General features: G+C 46.9%; 1 protein-coding gene across 1 annotated transcript in view; it reads left to right on the forward strand.

Moving 5' to 3' along the window:
- The window catches only part of MAML2 (mastermind like transcriptional coactivator 2), a 150,330-nt gene that overhangs the window by 105,548 nt on the left and 20,499 nt on the right, over positions 1-24,283 (forward strand). The window contains exon 2 of the mRNA XM_081197618.1: positions 160-1,596. Within this exon, the coding sequence (XP_081053744.1) occupies positions 160-1,596 (1,437 nt within the window). The remainder of the gene's footprint in view (positions 1-159; positions 1,597-24,283) is intronic.

Here is a 24,283-nt window from a genome sequence, read left to right on the forward strand (position 1 = left end):
GACACAAGATACTGCTGTAATGTCCAAAGTGGGCAGACATTGATGAATTAAACTTCGCCACTGATGTTGTAAGCACCATGTTAGAAGCCAACACGTTGGTTGCATTAATTATAGTGATGTTTTTGAATGCCTAATAAAGAGTCTCCTTGTTCCTTCCAGCTCCAAGGTTCCTTGAAGAGAAAATTGGTGGTGAATCTGTCGCCGGCCATTAACAAGAGGTCCAATGGCATTGCCGACTGCACCTTCCTTGATATTAAGAGGATCCGAGTGGGCGATAATAACCTTTCTGTGGGGCAAGGTGGACACTGTGGCAACAATTGCCCCAACCAGCCGGTGTTGGGAACCTTGACGGCTGAACAAGGCGCTCAGAGGAAAGTCAGCAGCCCAACCGGCAACACCCACTCAAACGCAAACGGGATGTTCAACATGACTCTGAAGGAGGTCAAGAAAGAGCCCGGTGAAACCAGCTCTTGCAGTAAGCACCTGGATGGGCAGGGCTCCCAGGGCAATCCTTTCCCCGTGCGATACGGAGAAGACGCAGGGGAACAGTTGATGGACCCGGAACTTCAGGAGCTGTTCAATGAGCTGACAAATATTTCGGTGCCGCCCATGAGCGACCTTGAGCTGGAAAACATGATCAACGCCACCATCAATAAAGACGAGCCCTTTAGCATCGACCTCGGGCAGCAGGTCCAGAGAGCACCCTCGGCCAGGTCTTCCTCCTTGCAGATGGACAAGATGGTGATCAAGCAAGAGTACTCGCCAGGTCTGAACCAGGTTTCCGTGGGGTCTCCCCAGATGAGGCCTTCTTCCACGGGCCCAGCTTACACGATGTCCGGGGCCGCTATGTCCGCCTCATCGCCAATTCCTTCAGCACCTCAGACTCAGACTCCTCCATCTCAAGGGTCTTCAGTTCCCAACCGGCCCTTGGCCAGCTGGCAGGAGGTCTCCCACGCCCAGCAGTTGAAGCAGATCGCGGCCAACCGACAGCAACATGCCCTTATTCAGCAGTGCCAGCAAAGCCAGCCGTCGTCCCCCTGGCCCGCTTTGACGTCTGCCGAGCCTTCTCCCGGGTCCTTCGGCCAGGAGAAGATCTCCAGCACTCCTTTCCACCAGCAGCAGTTCAGCCCTCAAAGCTCCGGAATGCCTGGGAATGGGAACCAGCCGAAAGCGATAAATAACTACCTTTACCGGCCAAGCTCCATGCCCCAGGGCAATCCCATGAACATGATGATGCAGCGAAAGCCTCAGGACCTCAACAGGGGTTATATAAGCAGCGGTCAGATGTCTCTGGAGGAGCCTCAGAACAACATCAAGCCTTTGTTTCATTTCAACTCGGAGCAAGCCAGCCAGCAGATGCCTTCCGTTTTGGGTTCCCAAAACAAGCCTTCCATTCTGCACTATGCACAGCAGCAGCAACCTAACTCTGCCGCGGTGCAACAACAGAACCAGCAGCAGCAGACACGGCCACCCCAGCCTCTGCAGAGGCCACCGAACATACCCTTAGCTTTGCAGCAGAAGATCCTGCTGCAGAAAATGCTGCAAGGCCAGCCGGTTTCGGGGCTTCAGTATCCTGTCCCGCCTCAGCACCAGCTGGTAAGCTTGCTTCTTTCAACAGGATGGTTCAGTGATTTGTGAAAATTACCGTATTTTTCGCTCTATAAGACGCACCAGACCACAAGACGCACCTAGTTTTTGGAGGAGGAAAACAAGAAAAAAAATATTCTGAATCTCAGAAGCCAGAACAGCAAGAGGGATCGCTGTACAATGAAAGCAGCAATCCCTCTTGCTGTTCTGGCTTCTGGGATAGCTGCGCAGCCTGCATTTGCTCCATAAGACGCACTCACATTTCCCCTTACTGTTTGGGAGGGGAAAAGTGAGTCTTATAGAGTAAAAAATACGGTAGTAGGGTTGGGAGGGGAAGGGCTTTCTACAATCCTAGGAGCAGAGAGGAGATGCAGGGGCCTTTTAGCAGGCCACCTAGTTCAGTATAGGGGGCCCTATGGAAGTTGTCAACCTACAGTTCCCATAAGCCCCAGCAAACGTGGCCAATGAACAGGGGTGATGGGAGTTGGAGTTTGGCAACATCTGGAGGGCCAGAGGGTCACCACACTGGATGTAGCCTAACCCCTCCCCTCCTGCTTGACACAGGAAATCCTGAGTTAAGAGTGTCCCCCAACAGAGGACCTTTAAGCCATCTGCTTGAAGATCTTTAGCAAGGGAGAGCACACTGTCCTTCAAGATACAGTGGTACCTCGGGTTACAAACACTTCAGGTTACAGACTCCGCTAACCCGAAAGTTGTAACTCGGGTTAAGAACTTTACCTCAGGATGAGAACAGAAATCGCATGGCGGTGGCACAGCAGCAGCTAAAGTGGTACCTCAGGTTAAGAATGGTTTCAGGTTAAGAACGAATTAAGTTCATAACCAGAGGTACCACTGTAATCGGTTCCACTGTTGGACTGCTCTGACCAGCAAGCTATTTCTCCTACCATTCAACAGAAAGCACCCACGTTGTGTTGCCATCTGAATTGTATAGCTCCCACTGTGTGTGTGCCAGGGGCAAGGCTGGTGTAATCCAGATGGTGGCACCAGCGAGTACAGGTGTTTCGTTCAGTCGGGGCCATTCCCTAAGGCGGTGTTTCCCAACCTTGGGCCTCCAGCTGTTTTTGAACTACAATTCCCATCATCCCTGACCACTGGTCTTGCTAGCTAGGGATGATGGGAGTTGTAGTCCAAAAACAGCTGGAGGCCCAAGGTTGGGAAACACTGCCCTAAGGCTTCATCACCACTCAAATGAGTCACACATCAGCTGCAGAGATGGGGGCAGCCGCACCAGTGGTGCCCTGCTGGGACCAAAGGGCCCTAGAATTTGCCTGAGGATCCTGTGTCCTGGCGCCAGGCCTGCACTGAGATATTGCTGGGAGCTTGAATGCATCTGTAGCAGACAAAATTAGGAGAAATTGCTGATGGCTCCCAGTACATTTCCAAGCACAATTCAAAGTGTTGGTGCTGACCTCGAAAGCCCTAAATGGCCTTGGCCCAGTATACCTGAAGGAGCGTCTCCACCCCCATCATCCAGCCCGGACACTGAGGTCCAGCTCTGAGGGCCTTCTGGCGGTTCCCTCACTGTGAGAAGTGAGGTTACAGGGAACCTGGCAGAGGGCCTTCTTAGTAGTGGCGCCCGCCCTGTGGAACATCCTCCCATCAGATGTCAAGGAAATAAACAACTATCTGACTTTTATAGGACATCTGAAGGCAGCCCTGTTTAGGGAAGTTTTTGATGTTTGATGTTTTATTATGTTTTTAATACTCTGCTGGGAGCTGCCCAGAGCGGCTGGGGAAACCCAGCCAGATGGGTGGGGTATAAATTATTATTATTATTATTATTATTATTATTATTATTATTATTATTAAAAAACCAGCCTCAAACTTACATGGAGAAATGAACAAAGGGTTGAAAAAATGAGATACTGAAAGAAACTAAGTTGGGCAGATTCGCCACTCAGTGGTTGAGCATCTGTTTTGCATGCAAAAGGTCCCAGATTCAAACTCTGACATCTGTAGGGCTGGGAATGTCACGTGTTTGACACTGCCAGTCAGTGTTGACAGCCTTAAGTTAGACGCACCAGCAGCATGACTCCGTATAAGGCGTTTCCTTAGGTTCCTAAATATGGCGAGGCCGGTAGCAAAATGATAGCCGCACAAACATAAGAACATAGGAGTCCAGATGGAACTGACCAAGGGCCTATATAGTCCAGTACTTTATTCCCACAGTGGCCGATCAGACGCCTGTGGGTTTGTGTCAGGTTTTTTTGCTTGAGCTCAGAATTTTCAGACATGTAAACAGAGAGGTGGCACAAGGCGAGGACTGTCTCCTGGCTGCTGGTGCCTCAATGGCTTTTAACTGTGCATTCAGAAATGTTCCTCTGTGCTCTGAGGGTGATGTTGCATTTGGTGGGATGTGCGAAATGTCTGCACAAACTCAGTCTAACATCTTCCTGTCGATCTCAGCTTTCTGACAGGGTTGTAATGTATTTATATCAGTCAATAACTAGTAGAGAAGGTAGGAAGAAAACAGAGCACATAAAACACTCAGGAGTTCCCACTCAGTCACAATAACAAACCATTGTCTGACATTATATGAATAAGCCTCAGGTTTATATTCTGCTCCTTCCTCCCTCCCTTGTTCTCATATGTTCATGGTTTGTATCAAACCACAGTTTCCTGTTTAATCCGAATAGAGGAAACTGTGGTTTGTACAAACCGTATTTTACTAACAAACTAGGAGACCAAACCGCAGTCCAATCTTGGTTCATTTCCTGGTTTGTTAACTGTCTTTTGTACAAACCACAGTTTCCTGTATTCAGGAAATGGCAGTTTGCCACAAACCATGAAAAGATGTTTTAAATCTCCACCCCCTCAATTGTAAAGGAGGATGGCAGGGTATGGACCAGCATGCTGGTTCAATGCGCATCTTTGCTTGTGCGCATAGCAGCAAATACATAACCATGGTTTGCCATGACGTCTGAGCCGAGTCAGTAACCGTGCCTCAGAAGGAGGTTGTTCGTGACAAACTTGTTCGCTAACAGGCATCTGAAACGTTGTGGTAGAAGATTATTTCTCAGCCACCAGTGCTTACTAAGCAGAGTGCTTTCTTAATAAGCATTGCTACAGAGGCTGAATTGAGGCCACCGTTATTTAAAAAGCAGGGAAACGTAAGCACACAGGTCTCGAAAAACAGTTGTAGCTCTCCTGTCAGAGAAGGGTGCTGCAATTGGAACTCTTCCTAAATGTATACATTGTTTTTATCCACAGCTGATAACCCTCTGTAATTTTCTGGCTCTAAAGTCTCGAAAAAGCACTTTGAGACATGTCTTTATCAAGCTGAAGCTTGCTAAGTGAAAGCACAAGGCTTATTTCTCTGCCTGTCACTGGCGCTTTGTGTCAGGCCACGGGTGGGGGAGGAAAGGATTTTCTAACTTCATGGCTTCTGCCTTTAGGGACTGAGCATACGATTGAAAGAGAAGTACTTGGGTTCTCGAGAAATGGGGAAATGAAGGCAGTAGTTTGTGCCACCGTGCAGGATTCCCAACCACCCACAGCCTTGCTTCTTCTGTGTTGCTTTGCAGGAGAGACTTTCCACATGCTTGTTCTTCCTTTCTCAAATTTCTACATTCTCTGTGATCTTCCATATTCCCCTTGAATATCAATTTAGGTGAGATTTGGTAGCATTGTACGTGCATGAGTGTGCAGCTGTGTGCGCGCGCACATTCATACATGCACATGAAATTTCAGTCATCTTATCCCTTCTCCCCTTTCCAAAGTGACTGAAGTCGGGGTGGGAAGGGGAGAGAGATTAAGACCACATATTTTTAAAAAATGTGTGTGGTATCTTACAATAACATACAAATCACGTGTTCAAGCACCTTTGGAAACTTGCTTGAGAACAATCTTGACCTCTGAGGCAAACAAACACACCCCTACCCTATGCTGTTGACTGGGCTTCTCTGATGTCGCAGTGAGCTATGGGAGAGTGACCCACAACCCATTGGCCTTATCAAATGTTTATTATGGGAAGGAAGCAGCGTAGCGGTGATCCTTTAAAAATATGCATTGCGAAAAGTGCAATTGCATGCGTAGAATTCCTTGCAGAGAGGGAGACTTACACATGTGCAGAACAATTGGTCTTTAGTTCAGGTCAATTGTACAGTCATACCTTGGGATGAATACGCTTCAGCTTAAATATTTTTGGGTTGCGCTCTGCGGCGACCCGGAAGTAACGGAGCGCATTACTTCTGGGTTTCGCCTCTCGCGCATGCGCAGACACTCAAAATGACATCATGCGCGGAAGCGGCGAAACGAGACGTGCAGTCATGTCTTACGTTCTCTTCAGGATGCGAACGGGGCTCTGGAACGGATCCCATTCGCATCCAGAGGCCTCGGGTTAAGTACTTAATTCGTTCCGGAGGTCCGTTCTTAACCTGAAACTGTTCTTAACCTGAAGCACCACTTTAGCTAATGGGGCCTCCTGCTGCTGCCGCGCCGCCAGAGCACGATTTCTGTTCTCATCCTGAAGCAAAGTTCTTAACCTGAGGTAATATTTCTGGGTTAGCAGAGTCTGTAACCTTAGACGTATGTAACCTGAAGCGTATGTAACCCGAGGTACCACTGTACTGCTGTCAACTTTGATCCAGAGTGTTTTTCCTGCAGAACATCCAGGCCTCTGTGCTCTATATCCCAAAGGTATCATCAGTTGCAGTAGCCTCGTGTCCCATCTTTTAAGAACCTGTCACCATCTGGCGATGCTGGCTGTTAGGTGTTGCTCAACAACATCTGTATCCCCCACCCCGATCTCAGGAAGGGATATGCTCAATCTGCATTAAAACACCCATAGTTAAAACATCGTATGATTCTGTTTTGTAAAATGGTCGTTTTCTCTACGCTGCATGACGCATTAACCATATTGGCAAGCGCAGAAACAAAACAGAACACAGCTTTGGAGAGGAACCCTGTTATTAGCGTCACCTGTGAACACACCCCAGATGGTTCTCTCCCCTCCCCAAAGGAGCTCAAAACAAGTTAGAAGCTATTAGTGACCCATTAACCAATGGATTTGCACATTAATAGTTCATTAAAGTCATATGTGAAAGGGAGGCGGGGAATTAGGGAGGCTGGAATGTTTGCTCTGAGGACCCATAGATTCCACGGAGGGCAGCAGTCCTCAGCGCTCGCAGTGCTTTGATCAAAAGAAGACTGAAGCTAATGAGTGACTTCATTCGTCTCCAGTGCGCTGTGCGTCGTCCATTGGGGCGGGGACCTCTCTTTAAAGGAAAACCAAGCAAACCATGGCCAGGTCTGTCTTCGTCTCTCAATTAGTGAACCCACCGGCAGTGCAGTGCACTGAGCCTGAACAATAATAACATGGCCCTTCTGTTCTGGGGACAAGTGAAATTAAGCATACGGAGTCGAACACATGGCAGGTTTCTTCGCACATGGCTTCTCCGGGATGATGCTCAGAGGAACGCAGGAAGGTGATTTATGCTGAGTCGGACCCATCGGTCCATCTAGTTCAGTGTTTCTCGACATTGGCTGGCAGCAGCTCTCCAAGGTTTCAGACAGAGAGCCAGTGTGGTGTAGTGGTTAAGAGCGGTGGCCTCGTAATCTGGTGAACCAGGTTCACTTCCCCGCTCCTCCACATGCAGCTGCTGGGTGACTTTGGGCTAGTCACACTTCTCTGAAGTCTCTCAGCCCCACTCACCTCACAGAGTGCTTGTTGTGGGGGAGGAAGGGAAAGGAGATACCATATTTTTCACTCTATAAGACACACCAGACCACAAGACGCACCTAGTTTTTGGAGGAGAAAAACAAGAAAAAAAATATTCTGAATCTCAGAAGCCAGAACAGCAAGAGGGATCGCTGCACAGTGAAAGCAGCAACCCCTCTTGCTGTTCTGGCTTCTGGGATAGCTGCACAGCCTGCATTTGCTCCATAAGACGCACACACATTTCCCCTTACTTTTTAGGAGGGAAAAAGTGAGTCTTATAGAGCAAAAAATACGGTAGTTAGCCGCTTTGAGACTCCTTTGGGTAGTGATAAAGCGGGATATCAAATCCAAACTCCTCCTCCTCTTCTTCTTCTTCTTCTTCTTCTCCTCCTCCTCCTCCTCCTCCTCTTCCTCTCCTACCCCTACCTAGAGATGCCAAGAATTGAACTTGGAACCAGCAGCACGGCAGGGTGGTCAATAGAGGATAGATTCAGAGCCAGTGACAGGCAGATCTGACTGATTGTAAGTCACAAAAAAGGCATCCGGGGGCTGCCTGGCTGAGCGCAGCCTGAGCCTAGCAGGGCATCTGCCTAAATGGACCAGCCTCTGTTGCTTGGATCCTTCTGCATACAAAGCAAATGTTCTGCCCCTGAGCTACGGGCCTCCCCCATGCAGGTGAGCCACAATCCTGGCCTCTTTAGGGTAAGCAGTGCCCTTCCATTGAGCAGAATTTTGGCCTTGCTGCTGAAATCTGAAAGAGCAAAGTCTGCTCTTGGCTAAAGGCCTGATCCAACAGAATCTTCTTAGGTCCTTAGAACTGAATTTAAGATGGGGGGAGTGGAACGAGAAACCGAGAGAAGCCAGAATTGACATATTCGCCAGTTCTCTAGTTCACAAGGACGTCTCTCTACTACAGCAGAGCTGGAATCAAAATGCTAGTTGTGCAAAAAAGGGCTTCGGAAGGCATGTCCGCGTTGCAGCCTCGAGACCTGCAGGCCCACTTTAAGGCCTCTGTCTTCTGCCACATCAGAGTAAATGGGTCATGTTGTTCATGGAAATTACGCTGTGTGCATTGAAGCGGGTTTGTGTGTGTGTGTGAGGGGAGGGCGAGCTCAGAATCATTTACTGCATCAAGAACAGGAGCACTAAAGAAACCATATATATCCATCAATCACTTTCTTTGTTGAGACTTCCTGAGAGATTGATGAATAGGCCCTCTGTGTGGAAATAGCAAGTCCGTAAAAGGCCCGTAAATTATAAATTTGTTCATCTCAAATACCGCATGAGCGAAAGGGACTATGAACTATTGACACTGGAGGACAGCGAGAGCTGGTGATGAAGCCACAGGAGTCTGGAGTCAATGTCACCTAAGGGTGTTCAAGAGGAGCATTTATTTTATATATAGATATTATACTGTCCTTAAAGGGACCTTGACGGCTTTTTACAAAAAAATTAAAACTCCAACAACAACATGAAATAATAGTCCGGATAAGTCACACAGCATTCAAGTAACCTTCCCAAATCAAAATCAAAATATTTATTTTAATGACATTTATATACCATAGCCTCCAATATTTCTCTGGTGAAAACAGGGACGTCCTGTTCCATAATAATGAGAATAATTTTCTCATCTGACTGGGTTACCCCAGCCACTTTGGGCAGCTTCCAACATATTAAAAACATAATTAAACATTTAAAAACTTCCCTGTACAGGGCTGACTTCAGGTGTCTTTTAAAGGTTGTATTATATTATATTATTACTTATCTCCTTGGCTTGGGTCGCATAACTCCACACCCTCCAACATTTCTCCAGTGAAAATAGGGGCATCCTAAGGAAAAGGATCAATTCAGAAACTGGCCCAGCTTATGTAAATCCGGGACTGTCTATGGAAAATAGGGACACTAGGAAAGTCTGATAATACCTCTTGATTGTAGTAAAACATCTAGTGGTTTGCGAGAAATAATAACCATTAAAACAAGGTGAAACTAACGTCAAATTGTAAGCAGAGCTGAAACATCCAGGTGTTAAAGGCCCATTTACAAATAGACAGGAAGGGAGCCAAGTGTACCTTCCCTTGAAAGCACAGTTTGTAAGTATGGGGCCAGCACAGAAAAGACCCTGCTTGTTGTGCCCTGACTAGTGAGTAGGACTACTATGGCCAGTCTTCAGGCTCAGGCAAGTTGAAGCAGGTGATCCTTCAAACAGCATGGTCCCAAACTGTTTACCTCTTGAAAGATAATCACCACCACCATAAATTGGGCCCATCAGCACATCTAGTACAGAATCAGTGCTGTATTCTCAGATTGCCCAACCGCCACAAGCAACCTAGAAGCTGTATTCTGCACCAGGTGAAGTTGGTTTGCTTGTTTAGATTCTCACCTGCCCTTCACCCCAAAGTCCCAGGGTGGCTTACAACAATGAAGTACGCAATCATAAAAAAATAAAGCAGATATACCCATAAAACATGTGTAAAAGACAATTGAAAACGATTCCATATATTTAAAACAATGCAAACTTTATTTAAAAACAAACATAGGTACGCAAGCAATTAAACGTAGTTTCAATCCAGATAAATTGAGGGATAAAGATCTCCACTTATTTATCTTATTTTATTAAATTTATTTAATAAATTAAATTTATTGAAAAGGCTTGAAAGAAGAAGGTCTTCTGTAGCCTCCAAGCTATCTTCAAAGGCAGCCCCGGAAACAACGCATTTCAGTAGTCTAGCCTGGCTGTAACCAGGTCATGAGGGCCTATGGCAAGGTCCGTTTTCTCCAGATAAGGACACAGCTGGCGATTCAGCTGAAGCGGATGAGTACCATCCCTTGAGAGAGCTCCACTGTGCTGTAAATAACGTTCCACATGAATTCCTTTTTTTAAAATAAATAAATAAACAAGCAAAACCTGTAGCTCTCAGGGTGCAGTTAGACTCCAGCTCCCATCATCCCTTGCCGTTCACCAGGCTGGAGTAGAATTAGATTTCACATGGTCTGGGCATCATGCAACCTGCAGTCACTCTCAGCATGGCCCACTTCTCCCAGTTACCTAGCTCATCACCCATCCCCTGCATCAGCCTTGGGCCCCCATATTGGACTACAACTCCCATCATCCTTAGCTAGCAGGTCCAGTGGCCAGGGATGATGGGATTTGTAGTCGCAACAACATCTGGGGACCCAAAGACTGCTCCGTACGGTGGGGAAAACACCGGGGACGGAAATTTTAGCTGCCCCGGGATCATTGGGGAGCACGGACTTCTACATGTTCTCCCAAAATCTCTGTTCAAGTGTTGAGGGACTTATTCCCCAGGAGTTCACTCCCCGTTGATGCAGTTAGGGAGGGAAGTTTATAGTGTGAGGGGTGGGGGAAAAGAATGGGGGAGACAGACAGGGAAGGAAAGGTTGTATGTCAGAGAGAGAGAGCAGGAAAAGTTGTGATCTCTGGGTGTGAATCAGAGGGTGTGGGGGAAGTTGTATGTCTGTGTGGATGAGGGAGGGGTGCTGCCTCTGGCGCTGCCCACTTCCAGGGCAGGCTGCCTCCCCCCCCCCCACTGCTTTGTGTAGCCTTTGTGCTCATTCCTGCCTTAAATGTTTATTTGACTTAAATAAAGGGACGCTGCAAAACTGCAACAAAGGGAGTGCCCACCTGAGCAGTTTTACGAGGGCCGAGAAGCAGAAAAGGGGGTGGGGTCCCTCGTAAGCAGAGCCCCTCGGAGAGTACGAAGATCAGCCCAAGCTGATTGTGAAAATTGAAAAGGTTTTCTTCTGAACCGACTAATATGAGTCCTCTCTCCTGGAGACACATTTGCTTCATCCTTTATTTGGAAAGTTGTCTCACAAATGGTCAAGCTGATTTGTTTTACGGTTGTTCAAATGATAACAAAGGGCACTTTCGCCAAATATTAGAACACTACGGAGCTGTATGGTCCTTTGAGGAGGGCCTTGGGAGAGCTTGGGACGCGGGTGGCGCTGTGGGTTAAACCACAGAGCCTAGGACTTGCGGATCAGAAGGTTGGCGGTTCGAATCCCCGCGACGGGGTGAGCTCCCGTTGCTCGGTCCCTGCTCCTGCCAACCTAGCAGTTCGAAAGCATGTCAAAGCGCAAGTAGATAAATAGGTACCACTCCGGCGGGAAGGTAAACGGTGTTTCCATGCGCTGCTCTGGTTCACCAGAAGCGGCTTAGTCATGCTGGCCACATGCTGGCTGTACGCCGGCTCCCTCGGCCAATAAAGCAAGATGAGCACCGGAACCCCAGAGTCGGTCACGACTGGAATTAATGGTCAGGGGTCCCTTTACCTTTACCTTTACTACAGGAGGTGGCAGGTCAAGGTCTGTAAGCAGAGCTTGGATGGGCTACCTATCAGGGACGTTGTAATCATGGGTTTTCCTGAATCATCAGGGGGCTGGGACTAGCTAATCTCCGGTATTCATGTGTCACCCATCCCGCGACACACGGGCAAGTGAAAAATGTGAAAAGACCTTGCAAGCCCAGGTTTTTCCAATGCAGTACAGTACAGCGTAGCTGAAGGCAGCTTTAATGCTTTCTTGTCATTGATTTACTTTTCAGCAAAATGGGGTAGGGGGGTGGACATTCCTTTGCTCTGCACAGGGTGGTTTGCCTCCTCTTGCTGAGGAAAAACGTTTGTGAGGAAATGAGCAAGAACGTATGAGAATGTGGCCATCTAATGTCGAATGCTGCGGAGGGTGTAAAAACGGCGCTTCCTTCCATGGGAATGAGAGCCTCTGCCAAAGTGGGATGCCTGAGTCGTCCCCAGGGACTGGATCCCAACCCTGATTGGTCGAGACGACTGTGAGAAGTCCGAGCAGGCGGCTAGGAAAGATGTGGATCTGTGTCAGTATGTGAAACAGGAGGGAAGCCCCTTCTATCGATGAGAAGAGTGTTTATATACTCAAGGCCCGGATCCAGGAGCTAGCATCTGCAAAACAAAACAAAAACCCAGACACGTTTCCCTGTTAACCTCGCAATCTTTTTCAGCCATTGTGGTTAAACCACAATGTTCCCGCATGGTAGGAGGTATTCTATGGGAGTAAATTCCTTTTTCTGCTTTGAAAACACCCAAAAGCGGCTTAGAAGAGGATGTGCTGTTCAAAGGAACGAAGGACCCCTCAGGATAACCTGTTTGTTCAGCATTCATCTTGGTTTGCTCTTGCAAGGCTTGTGGCTGCGTTTAAAGCGCCGCAACATGGCTTTAAATGCTCATGGCTTCCCCCAAAGGATTCTGGGAACTGTGGTTTGTTAAAGGGTCCTGGGTGTTGTTAGTAGACCCCTCCCTCATTCCCCTCCACGGAGCTACAATTCCCACAGTCCCTCAGGGAAAGAGGGGTTGACGGTTAAAACTGCTTGGGGTACTGTACTTCTGCAAGCCTCGGCATCCACACGCACACATACCTCGAACATGCTGATCCCACACAAACAGTCACCCTGTTTTTGCTCCAGCCCTGTTGGCACACATCCCCAGAGTTTGGTATTAGAGGGAGTTGTTTTGAAATGGAGGGGGGTCACTGACGTTAATAAAGAATTGCCAAAGGCCTTATAGTGAGCTCATTGCTGAGGTGATACTTGACCCAGGGATTTTCTGATTCATCATCCGGTCTTTGAGCTGCTACGCTGCACTTCATTGTGATCTGTTGTTTCAGCAACCAGCTTACAGGATTGAGCTGTTAGTTCCTTGGCTGAACTACACTTCTAACGTGTTCTGGTATTTTTCTCACCTCCATGACAGCTCTAGGAGGTCTGAGTATCATTTTGAGGATGGGAAATTGCCCAAGACAGCCTAGCAAGTCCAAGGATAGACAGAGTTCTAAATCCACTTTTTTATTTTAAAAAAAACATAATTGGTAATATCCATTACTTAATGGCTTGATCACTGATTAAAAATGGTAATTAATTGTTCCTCAGCACCCCCAAATTTCCACCACTTAAGCTCCTCTTCTCACTCTACAATTCTATGATTTTTTTATTTAACACTCATGAAAATTCTTCTAGCAAACAGCTTGTTGCGTGCAATTTCTAGCAAACAGCTTGTTGCGTTCAATTTTGACTAACGTACGCATTTCTGCAAGCAGTTTCTCTCAGTATAATGTATCTTTGTGTGTTTTTTTCACTGATTTTGTCATACATTTACACACTTTTACCTAATTTGTGCATTTTAAGAAAACAACAACAGTGGTTGACGAATTGAATCCCAGCATTTGGATAAATGTGCATGGGGTGGGGGGGGGGAGGCTATGTATTGCTTCTCCTATTTTTGGGGTGTGTGGGTGAATTTGATCGATCTGCTTTGAAAGGAAAACTGAATCAAAAATGTACCAAATCCCTGGTCTGGGGGCACCAGATTGGTATCACAGAGGAAGAGGAAGGACCATACTCTGATTGGCGGGTTTCCTCTGACAAAGGCCTTTTGTAGTTCTCCTCCAACTAAAGAATACAAAAATGAAATCTGGGGCGTTATACTTCCATAAAGCACAGACTCTTAGCTATTGTCTTTCCATTCTCTAAATGTTGCTTCAAGCCTTGAGGGAGAAAGTATCATTTTCCTTCATCAGAGAAAAAAGGCTCATTAACACGGCAGTTTTAGAAGACTTAATAGCAAGGGGGGGGGGGAATCCTTCAGATATGTATGTTTGATGTTTTGAGGTAACACTTTCACAAATCCCTCGGGAGGTGTAACCGTGGAATTTCTCTCACAGCCGAAAAGTAGAAACTCATTAACTATTTTGTGTGTGTGTGTGTGTGTGTGTGTGTGTGTGTGTGTGTGTGCGCGCGCGCGCGCGCACACACACACACACACACACACACTTGAGATGAAAGGCATATCTGGTCATTGCTTGGTATAAACACATGTTCTGTTTCCAGTGGATTATAATTATTTTATTCATGATTACATTTAGATCCCCGCTTTCCTCCAAGGAGCTCTTCCTCACAGCAGCCCTGTGAGGTAGGTGAAGCTGAGAGACTGCGACTGGGCCAAGAACGCCCAGTGAACTCCTCGGCTAAGGGGAGATTTGAACTCTGATCTCCTGGGCTCTCTTTTTGCACTCTGCTGTTTCCGTAGAAACTCACCGCACCTAACCACGGCCCCACACTGGGTCTCTTGTTGTCAAGGTGCAAATGGTACCCAAAACAGAAATACAGGAGAACCAGGAAAGTTGGTGTTGCCCAGACAAATTCCCAGCTTATTCAGGGAGTTTTTTTCTAGCCTTCCTGTCTGGGGAGGCAGCCTGGGTTGACAGGACCAATCGGAGACTGAAAATGCTTTTACTGCTCAAGAAGATGCTTCTAAACCATCACTATGGCAGCTCAGAGGGCCAAGGGTAACAGTTACACATGGTTAAATTTGGGGATGAGGTTTAGGATAACGCTATGTCTCGGGTTGCTTCTGGGCGGCCTGTATATTGAGCAATTCTCCCTTGATTCTGTAAGTGGTCTCCCTGTGCCTTAATTGTATGATGAGGATGTGGGTGCTATTTATTGAGCATTCGTTCTGATTAGTTTGCGGTGAGGTTAGATGAAGCAGCCAAGTGCTATTCCTGTCATAACAAGTTTGTTGCGCTAAACCAATCGACCTAAGTTTGCCAGCGTGTGATTGAATCCCACCTGAAAAATAGTAATAAAATCTGGAAGAACCTTTGAAGACCTAATCTCCTACCTACAGGAAAGGGAAGAAGCTAAGCCCTGACTCCTGCAGTGTCCTCTATTTGAAGGGCTGTCCAGTCCAAGTCCGCTTTAAAGATAAAACAACCCTAAGAAGAGAAAGGAGAGGCCTTGAAATTGCCCTCAGATACTTAGCACCCGGGGGACATGGGTGGCGCTGTGGGTTAAACCACAGAGCCTAGGACTTGCTGATCAGAAGGTCGGCGGTTTGAATCCCTGCAACGGGGTGAGCTCCCGTTGCTCAGTCCCTGCTTCTGCCAGCCTAGCAGTTCGAAAGCACGTCAAGGTGCAAGTAGATAAATAGGTACCGCTCCGGCAGGAAGGTAAACGCCATTTCCGTGTGCTGCTCTGGTTCGCCAGAAGCAGCTTAGTCATGCTGGCCACATGACCCAGAAGCTGTCTGCGGACAAACGCCGGCTCCCTCGGCCAATAAAGTGAGATGAGTGCCGCAACCCCGGAGTCGGCCACGACTGGACCTAATGGTCAGGGGTCCCTTTACCTTTTTACTTAGCACCCAGACAGCAGAATGGGCCTGCTCAGACCAGTTCTCAGTGGTGAGAGGCCCTGCGTTGCTATTTAAATGACTGCAATTACATACAAAAAAATGCTTCTCTGCCTATAAATCAGCAAATGCAAATTCTATGCAGAACTGTGACCTCTTTCGTTGCCTTTTTGTGGGGATAAGTGGTCACTCTTAAGAATTAACAGCTGCTCTTGGTTAAAGTTGGGCATGAGGTTGCCGGCAGTAATGACGTGTGTATATCCTGGAAGCAGCAATGAGTCGCAATTCCTGTATTTGCCAAAAAAATTAATATCAGAAATGAGACTTGGGTGCCCCTAATGCTGGGAGACGCCTGCGCTCCACCCGAGTAGCAGACCTATTTATTTCAAGAGCTGCCAATGCCACCATCGTAATGGGAACCAGGGCTGACTCAGAATTTTTTCAGCTGCTTTCTAGAGCGAAAGGTGCACGCTTCCCAATGTCTTGCTTGCCAGATTTCCCAGTGCTATGCATGGAACAAGTGGCTCTGCTGGAGCGAAAATAATATTGCTCTGTGGTTCCACATGCTGATTGGGGGCGTGGGTTCCCAACCTCTTGTCTACTACAGAGGCAATCAAACGTGGCCCATCCATACTGAACTTTACCTTGAGAAATGTCTTTAGCTATAAATCATTCCGACTCAGAATATCACTTACTCATTCGTGAGCAACACTATTTCTTGTAAACCTGAATCACTGGTTTGCCTGGCAATTTCTGCCTCCACCTTTTCTTTTCCCACTCCTCTCCCCCTTTTTATTTTCCTTTCCTTTTCTTGCTTTTACTTCACATGAAGTGAGCATACTTGGGTCTAAAAAGTTGCCAGAAATCGTTTTCTTTCTGGGACAAAGGAAGGTTGACAAAGCAACGTTTGCTTCACTCCTCCATGGCTTCCGGCCAAGTCCAGGCTTGCCACTAAATTGGAGAAATGAACCCTCTCCTGTCTCACCCCCAGCATTGATAAACGCTGCCAAGACCACATCCTAAGCTGGAACCCTACAGGGAAGATATGTCTCACATGGCAAGACTGCTGTAACTGGAATGCAGCTTTCTTCCATGTCTGTCTGTCTCTCCCCCACCCCACCCTCTTAGGGGAAGGGACATGTCTCAGAAGCATTCAGAAGGCTCCAGGATCAATCCCCAACATCTTCAGGAAGGGCTGGGCAGGATTCCTTACCCGAGACCCTGGCGACCAGCTGCCAGTCAGTGTAGACACGCCTGAGCTAGATCCAGCATCTTCCTGTGTATCTTCCTGTGGCCTGTTGGACCATAGGATTGATTGCTGGTGTAATGAAATCAATAAATAGTCCTGGAGAACATTAGCAAACTTTCCCAGTGTCCCTATTTTCCAGGGACAGTCTCAGATTTCCGGAAGCCGAATTTCCAGTTTCTGATTTGATCCCGCTTTTCCTTGGGACGTCCCTATTTTCATCGGAGAAATGTTGGAGGGTATGCGTGAGCAGGCTTTTAACGCATCATAAAATGCAACCTTAACACATGGGATCACTGTCTCGAGCCCACTCTGTTTAGAATCGTAGAATTGTAGAGTTGGAAGGGACCCAAGGGTCCTCTAGTCCAACCTCCTGTGACACAAAAATCTCAACTCAAGCAACCATGACATAATGGCCATCCAACCTCTGCTTAAAAACTTCCAGTGAAGGAGAGTCCACCATATCCCGAGAGGGAGTCCGTTCCACCGTTGGAACAGTCAAAAAGTTCTTCCTGAGGTTGAGTCAGAATTGCCCTTCTCATAACTTCAGATCCATTATATTCCACACCATAGGTAGAGAATTTGTGGCATTCCGGAAGTTTCTGTGGACTACAGCTCCCAACATCCTTGACCATTGGCTATGGTGGCTGGTGGCCTAGAGCTGAAGGAGGTTGTTAGTCCAACAACATCTGGAAGGTCATGTTTTCTTCCTCCGTGTTCTGCAGTCTGAAGGGAAACCCTGTCTCTTGGCCACTCTCCTCAAAAAATGGCAGGGTGACAAGAATCACCCCTTGTTCGGTCATGATTTGAAGTCATCCATCTCCTGTTGATTCTGCTAATTCCCATCACCACCCTAAAGTAGGAAACAGGAGGGAAAGAATTGTTTCGTTTATTATACAAATGCCAACAGATGCCTAAAGACTGTTTCAAAACCTGTGGCACAAAACCGTGACATGTTTTATATGGTTTGGCGAAAGCTGTGTGTGGCCAACAGCAGAAGGTATCTATTGATACCTTAAGAGAAATGTGTGCAAAATGTTTGTGCGTGTGTATGTGTGTTTAAAGCCTTTTATGGGTCTGTTTTGATTCTCAATCTGTGCTGATTAAAAAGGATGATCAGAAACAGAAACAAAAGCTACCTCTAAAAGGAGATTTAATCCCCGAGAAAAAGAAGTACTTCATTTATCGCAACTGTACTTATCTCACACAGAGCAAGGGGATTATGTGATAGCTTTTGTGTTCACAGTGATTGTGGCGAGACGGTTGCTAACATAATAGACTTGCTGGCCTGCCGAAACCAAAACATTTTTTTTAACAGTCATTCAGACTTTGCATCTGACTTCCAAGGAGTGTGTTGGTTTCAACAAAAAATTGGTCTGCCCTCTCATTTGAGGAAAGGGGGTGAAGTATTCCGCCATAGGGATGCGGGTGGTGCTGTGGTCTAAACTAGGGGTCAGCAAAAAAAATTCAGCAGGGGGCCGGTCCACTGTCCCTCAGACCTTGTGAGGGGGCTGGACTATTTTATTTTTTTAAAAAAATAAACAAATTCCTATGCCCCACAAATTACCCAGAGATGCATTTTAAATAAAATCACACATTCTACTCATGTACAAACACCAGGCAGGCCCCACAAATAACCAAGAGATGCATTTTAAATAAAAGGACACCATTCTACTCATGTAAAAACACGCTGATTCCTGGACTGTCCACAGGCTGGATTTAGAAGGCAATTGGGCCGGATCCAGCCCCCGGGCCTTAGTTTGCCTACCCATGGTCTAAACCATAGAGCCTCTTGGGCTTGCTGATCATAAGGTTGGTGGTTCGAATCCCCGCGATGGAGTGAGCTCCCATTGCTGTCCCAGTTCCTGCCAACCTAGCAGTTCGAAAGCACGCCAGTGCAAGTAGATAAATAGATACCGCTGTGGCGGGAAGGTAAATGGCGTTTCCATGCGCTCTGGCTTCCGTCACGGTGTCCTGTTGCGCCAGAAGCGGTTTAGTCATGCTGGACACATGACCAGGAAAGGCTGTCTGCAAACAAATGCTGGCTCCCTCTGCCTGAAAGCAGGGATGAGTGCCGTACCCCAAAGTCAAATTCCACTAGCCTTAACCGTCCAGGGGTCCTTTGCCTATTAGACACAACATTGATGGTGTGGAGGTGACAATGCAGGCTTCAGCCCCTCTCCCGAATGTAGCAGTCTCCCCACTTATGCCTCCACTAGTGGTGGTAGAACATAGCTGTCATGGCTGGAGGCCATAACCTCAATCAGATGTAGCAGTGTTGCATCTCTGTTGGTCTGCTTCCAATTTACATCGTGCTTAGAGGAGACCCACTGAATCCAACAGTCTCAATATAGTCCATGCAGTTTTATTTTTGGCAACGTGTAAAGCAGCCACTTTGCAGGAGTGGGGAGACAGCGCTCAGTCCGCAGCCGAGAAACCCACGCCCACTCCTGTTTGAATGCACATCTGTGTGTAAACATTTGTGCTTATACGCAGGCACATTTGCAAATTACACACACACACACACACACACACACACACACACACGTTTCTCTAGCTACATTTTCTAGTACAAAGAAAACACTTCTTCAAGAGGGTACATAAACGTATACACTCAAGCACATTTGAATCAACTAATCAAATACCTTTGAAACAAGTTGTTGTAGCATTAAGGTACATTCTCTAGGCGATGAGAGTGGGAGAAAAATACATTTAGATAGAAAATACATTTTGATACATTCAGGAAAAAGATACAGCATTTAGACCAAACATAGATTTATATATGTTCTGGAAGTCAATGGAAAGATACAACAAAAAGAAGGTATATTCTTAGTGAACGGCACATTCAGAAGATACGTTTCTCGAAGTCCAAGGCGCAGCTTACATTCTTGTAGGATATTAAAGCAGAATATTATATATTTGACATTGATAGGGTCATTTTCCTTTTTTCCCTCTTTGACCCTGATTTTCTTACAACATAGGCGACCACCCTGGCGTGGGAAAAGCCCTAAATAAAATCAGGTCCTTGGAGCATCCAAGTAGCCTGATTCAGATTCTTTCAGACCAGACTGGAGTGGCTGAAATCTGTTCCAAACCGGATTCACTCCCCAAGTCCATTTTTTAAAAAATAAATGAATCCACTTTGAGAAGCTTTCTCCACCCCACCCAAGAAGGACCTCATGGTGCTCACACACCCCATCTCCTCCCTATTTCCTTTGTGTCGGCACAAAAGAATTTGGCCTCTGGGATTGGCTGGGAAGAGATCAGTGCAGCCATGTGTAAAGTTTGCAAGGCACGGGAGCAAACGTGTCATTAAACATTAGAAGTCATTCAATCACACCCATGTCTTCATTGACTGAAGGAAAAAAGGGGAGAGGGAGAGTCTACGTACAACCAGGCGCGGAGAAAGGTGGCTCTCTTCAAAGCTGCCCCTTTTCTTGCTGTCTGCAGCGCCTGCTTTCGTGGTGGGTGTTTGGGGAGCAGGGTCTGCTTCTTCCAATTCTGCTTTGTGTTTCCTCCTTCCACTACGATCTAGGTTACATAACCCGCTTCCAGGGAAACTCAGCAATTTGCTTCAACAAATAGAGTGAAAAGGTGAAGAGCCCTGATCCGAACGGTTAAGTCAGCTCCCAGCTATTTTTAAACTTGCGGTTGGCCTTCCTGAATACCTGCGTGCCTGTGATGTCAGCTTAGGCCCAGGGAGAGAAAACTTAGCAGGCAGCGAAGAAGAGAGATGGAAACCGGCGTATTATTGTTTCCGCGCGCACAGAGAGAGAGAGGAGGGAGAGAAAGAGAAAGTCTTTTTTCCCATAGATTAAGTGGGAGGGAAAAAATAAACAAGGCGGCGGGAGAAAAATGAACACGGAACAATTATAATAAGAGATGTCTTAATTGCCTCTGGCACAAAATAAGAGCTCTGCGAGATGTTGGAGGCAGGCGCCACCTGCCGGCCACAAGCGGCGTTTTCGGAAAATGTCAGGAACAGAATTGTAAGGAAAGTTGGACAGCCAATGTTTGAGCTGGGCAGATGCTCTGCATTTAAAACGCACATGCTCCCAAAGGAATCCTGGGACATGCAGTTCACTCCTCACAGAACTACAGTTCCCAGCGGCCCTTAATGAACTATACTGTTCCCAGGGTTCTTTGCCAGTGTGGAAATGTGCTTTGAATGTGTCGTGTTTATGCAACCCAAATGTTGTGCTGCAGAGCATAGGAAGCCATTGTGGTGGTGGTGTTGTTGTTGCTTAGTCGTTTAGTCATGTCCTGACTCTTCATGACCCCATGGACCAGAGCACGCCAGGCACTCCTGTCTTCCACTGCCTCCCGCAGTTTGGTCAAACTCATGCTGGTAGCTTCGAGAACACTGTCCAACCATCTCATCCTCTGTCGTCCCCTTCTCCTTGTGCCCTCCATCTTTCCCAACATCAGGGTCTTTTCCAAGGAGTCTTCTCTTCTCATGAGGTGGCCAAAGTCTTGGAGCCTCAGCTTCAGGATCTGTCCTTCCAGTGAGCACTCAGGGCTGATTTCCTTCAGAATGGATAGGTTTGATCTTCTTGCAGTCCATGGGACTCTCAAGAGTCTCCTCCAGCACCATAATTCAAAAGCATCAATTCTTCGGCGATCAGCCTTCTTTATGGTCCAGCTCTCACTTCCATACATCACTACTGGGAAAACCATAGCTTTAACTATACGGACCTTTGTTGGCAAGGTGATGTCTCTGCTTTTTAAGATACTTACTGGGTTGTCCCAGCCGCTCTGGGCAGCTTCCAACATATATAAAAAAGCATAATTAAACATTAAACTTTTTTAAAAAAACCTTCCCTATACAGGATTGCCTTCAGACAGCTTGGGGGGTGAGATAACTCCATGCCCTCCAACATTTCTTCAATGAAAATAGGGACATCCTATGCAAAAGTGGGACATTCCAGGATCAAATCAGAAACTAGGACAGCTTCTCTAAATCAGGGACATCCCTGGAAAATAGGGACACTTGGAGGGTCTGTGTGCTTTCCACTATTTTCAGCTAGAAAATACAGGGTTTCAGGCAGGATAGTTTTCCGGCCCTACCTGCGGATGCCAGGGATTAAATTTGGGACCTAGAATCATAGAGTTGGAAGAGACCACAAGGGCCATCGAGTCCAACCCCCTGGCAAGCAGGAAACACCATCAGAGCACTCCTGACATATGGATGTCAAGCCTCTGCTTAAAGACCTCCAAAGAAGGAGACTCCACCACACTCCTTGGCAGCAAATTCCACTGTCGAACAGCTCTTACTGTCAGGAAGTTCTTCCTAATGTTTAGGTAGAATCTTCTTTCTTGTAGTTTGGATCCATTGCTCCGTGTCCGCTTCTCTGGAGCAGCAGAAAACAACCTTTCTCCCTCCTCTATGTGGCATCCTTTTATATATTTGAACATGGCTATCATATCACCCCTTAACCTCCTCTTCTCCAGGCTAAACATGCCCAGCTCCCTTAGCCGTTCCTCATAAGGCATCGTTTCCAGGCCTTTGACCATTTTGGTTGCCCTCCTCTGGACACGTTCCAGTTTGTCAGTGTCCTTCTTGAACTGTGGTGCCCAGAACTGGACACAGTACTCCAGGTGAGGTCTGACCAGAGCAGAATACAGTGGCACTATTACTTCCCTTGATCTAGATGCTATACTCCTATTGATGCAGCCCAGAATTGCATTGGCTTTTTTAGCTGCCGCGTCACACTGTTGGCTCATGTCAAGTTTGTGGTCAACCAAGACTCCTAGATCCTTTTCACATGTACTGCTCTCAAGCCAGGTGCCACCCATCTTGTATTTGTGCCTCTCATTTTTTTTGCCCAAGTGCAATACTTTACATTTCTCCCTGTTAAAATTCACCTTGTTTGTTTTTGCCCAGTTCTCTAATCTGTCAAGGTCGTTTTGAAGTGTGATCCTGTCCTCTGGGGTGTTAGCCACCCCTCCCAGTTTGGTGTCATCTGCAAATTTGATCAGGATGCCCTTGAGTCCATCATCCAAGTCATTGATAAAGATGTTGAATAAGACCGGGCCCAAGACAGAACCCTGTGGCACTCCACTAGTCACTCTTCTCCAGGATGAAGAGGAACCATTGATGAGCACCCTTTGGGTTCGGTCAGTCAGCCAGTTACAAATCCACTGAGTGGTAGCATAGTCAAGAGCGCATTTTACCAGCTTCTTTACAAGAATATCATGGGGCACCTTGTCAAATGCCTTACTGAAATCAAGGTAGGCTACATCCATTGCTTTCCCTTCATCTACCAGGCTTGTAATTCTGTCAAAAAACGAGATCAGGTTAGTCCTTACAAATGCAAAGCTCCTTCCCCTTCGTTTGTCAATGCCCTTCTTAAAATGTGACCCATGCACACCAGACCTGGACACAGTATTCCAGATGCAGCCTGACATAGGAAGATACCTGCTGGATCAAAACCAAGATCCACCTAGTCAAGAAGCACCATGATTCCAACAGATTCCAACCCAAGAGATACTTCAAGGAAACCACCAAGCAGAGCTCAAGGGTGAAAGGTTTAAGTTGGAGGAGATTAGGAATCTTTCTTTGATTGCATTGGGGATTTGATTTCAGTTGCTTCTTGCAAGGAGCCCCTTAAAGCAGGGTTCTTCTTCCCTGGTCCCATATATCTAGACTATGTTAGGCATCGTAAATTGGAGAAACAGAGATTAGAGAGCGGGGAGAAGGTTAAACTCATCGCTGAGATCTTTTGGACTTATTGCTTTGTCACCTGAAGGCTACCAGAGTCATTTGTTGATTTTAGCTGCATGCTGATGCTATCTTTTCTGTTGAGTTGATGTACAAGCTTAGAAGGGGATCAAAGCTCAGTGGCGCAGAACGCATGTTTTGCACGGGGGAGGGCCCTGAAAGCACAAGTCGGGGAGCTGTTAACCAACCAGGGATCCCAGGCATGTTGTTGAAAAGCACAGGTTGTATACAGGCTTAGCCATGATTAAACTCATTGAAATAAATGGGTTTTAAACTACCAGAGACATCACCTTGCCAACAAAGATCCGAATAGTTAAAGCTATGGTTTTCCCATTAGTGATGTATGGAAGTGAGAGCTGGACCATAAAGAAGGTTAATCGCCGAAGCCCCTGATGTTGGGAAAGATGGAGGGCACAAGGAGAAGGGGACCACAGAGGATGGTTGGACAGAGTTCTTGAAGCGACCAGCATGAGTTTGACCAAACTGCGGGAGACAGTGGAAGACCAGAGTGCCGGGCGTGCTCTGGTCCATGGGGACAAGAAGAGTCGGACACGACTAAACAACAACAGCAATAGAACTGTAGTGTGGATCAGGGTATTGAAGACCTTGTAGTGCAAACCCCTGTTTGATGAGGAAAATTTCCAGCCCAAGGGCCGCATTTTGTCATAGGCAGCTTTCCAGGGGCCAAATTCCATTGGTGGGCATCATTGGATGAAAATGCGGATGGAATAACAGATACGACTCCTTACCTTTGTCCACTAAGTTGTAGAACTGGAAGGGACCACAAGGGTCATTGCCTGAGGCAACGGACAAGATGGCGCCCTTCCCCAAGGCACACACGGAAGCCAATTGGACTGTTAATTGAACCTTACTCC

The sequence above is a fragment of the Podarcis bocagei genome (assembly GCF_964188305.1).
Source record: "Podarcis bocagei genome assembly, chromosome: 6".
Lineage (NCBI taxonomy): Eukaryota > Metazoa > Chordata > Lepidosauria > Squamata > Lacertidae > Podarcis > Podarcis bocagei.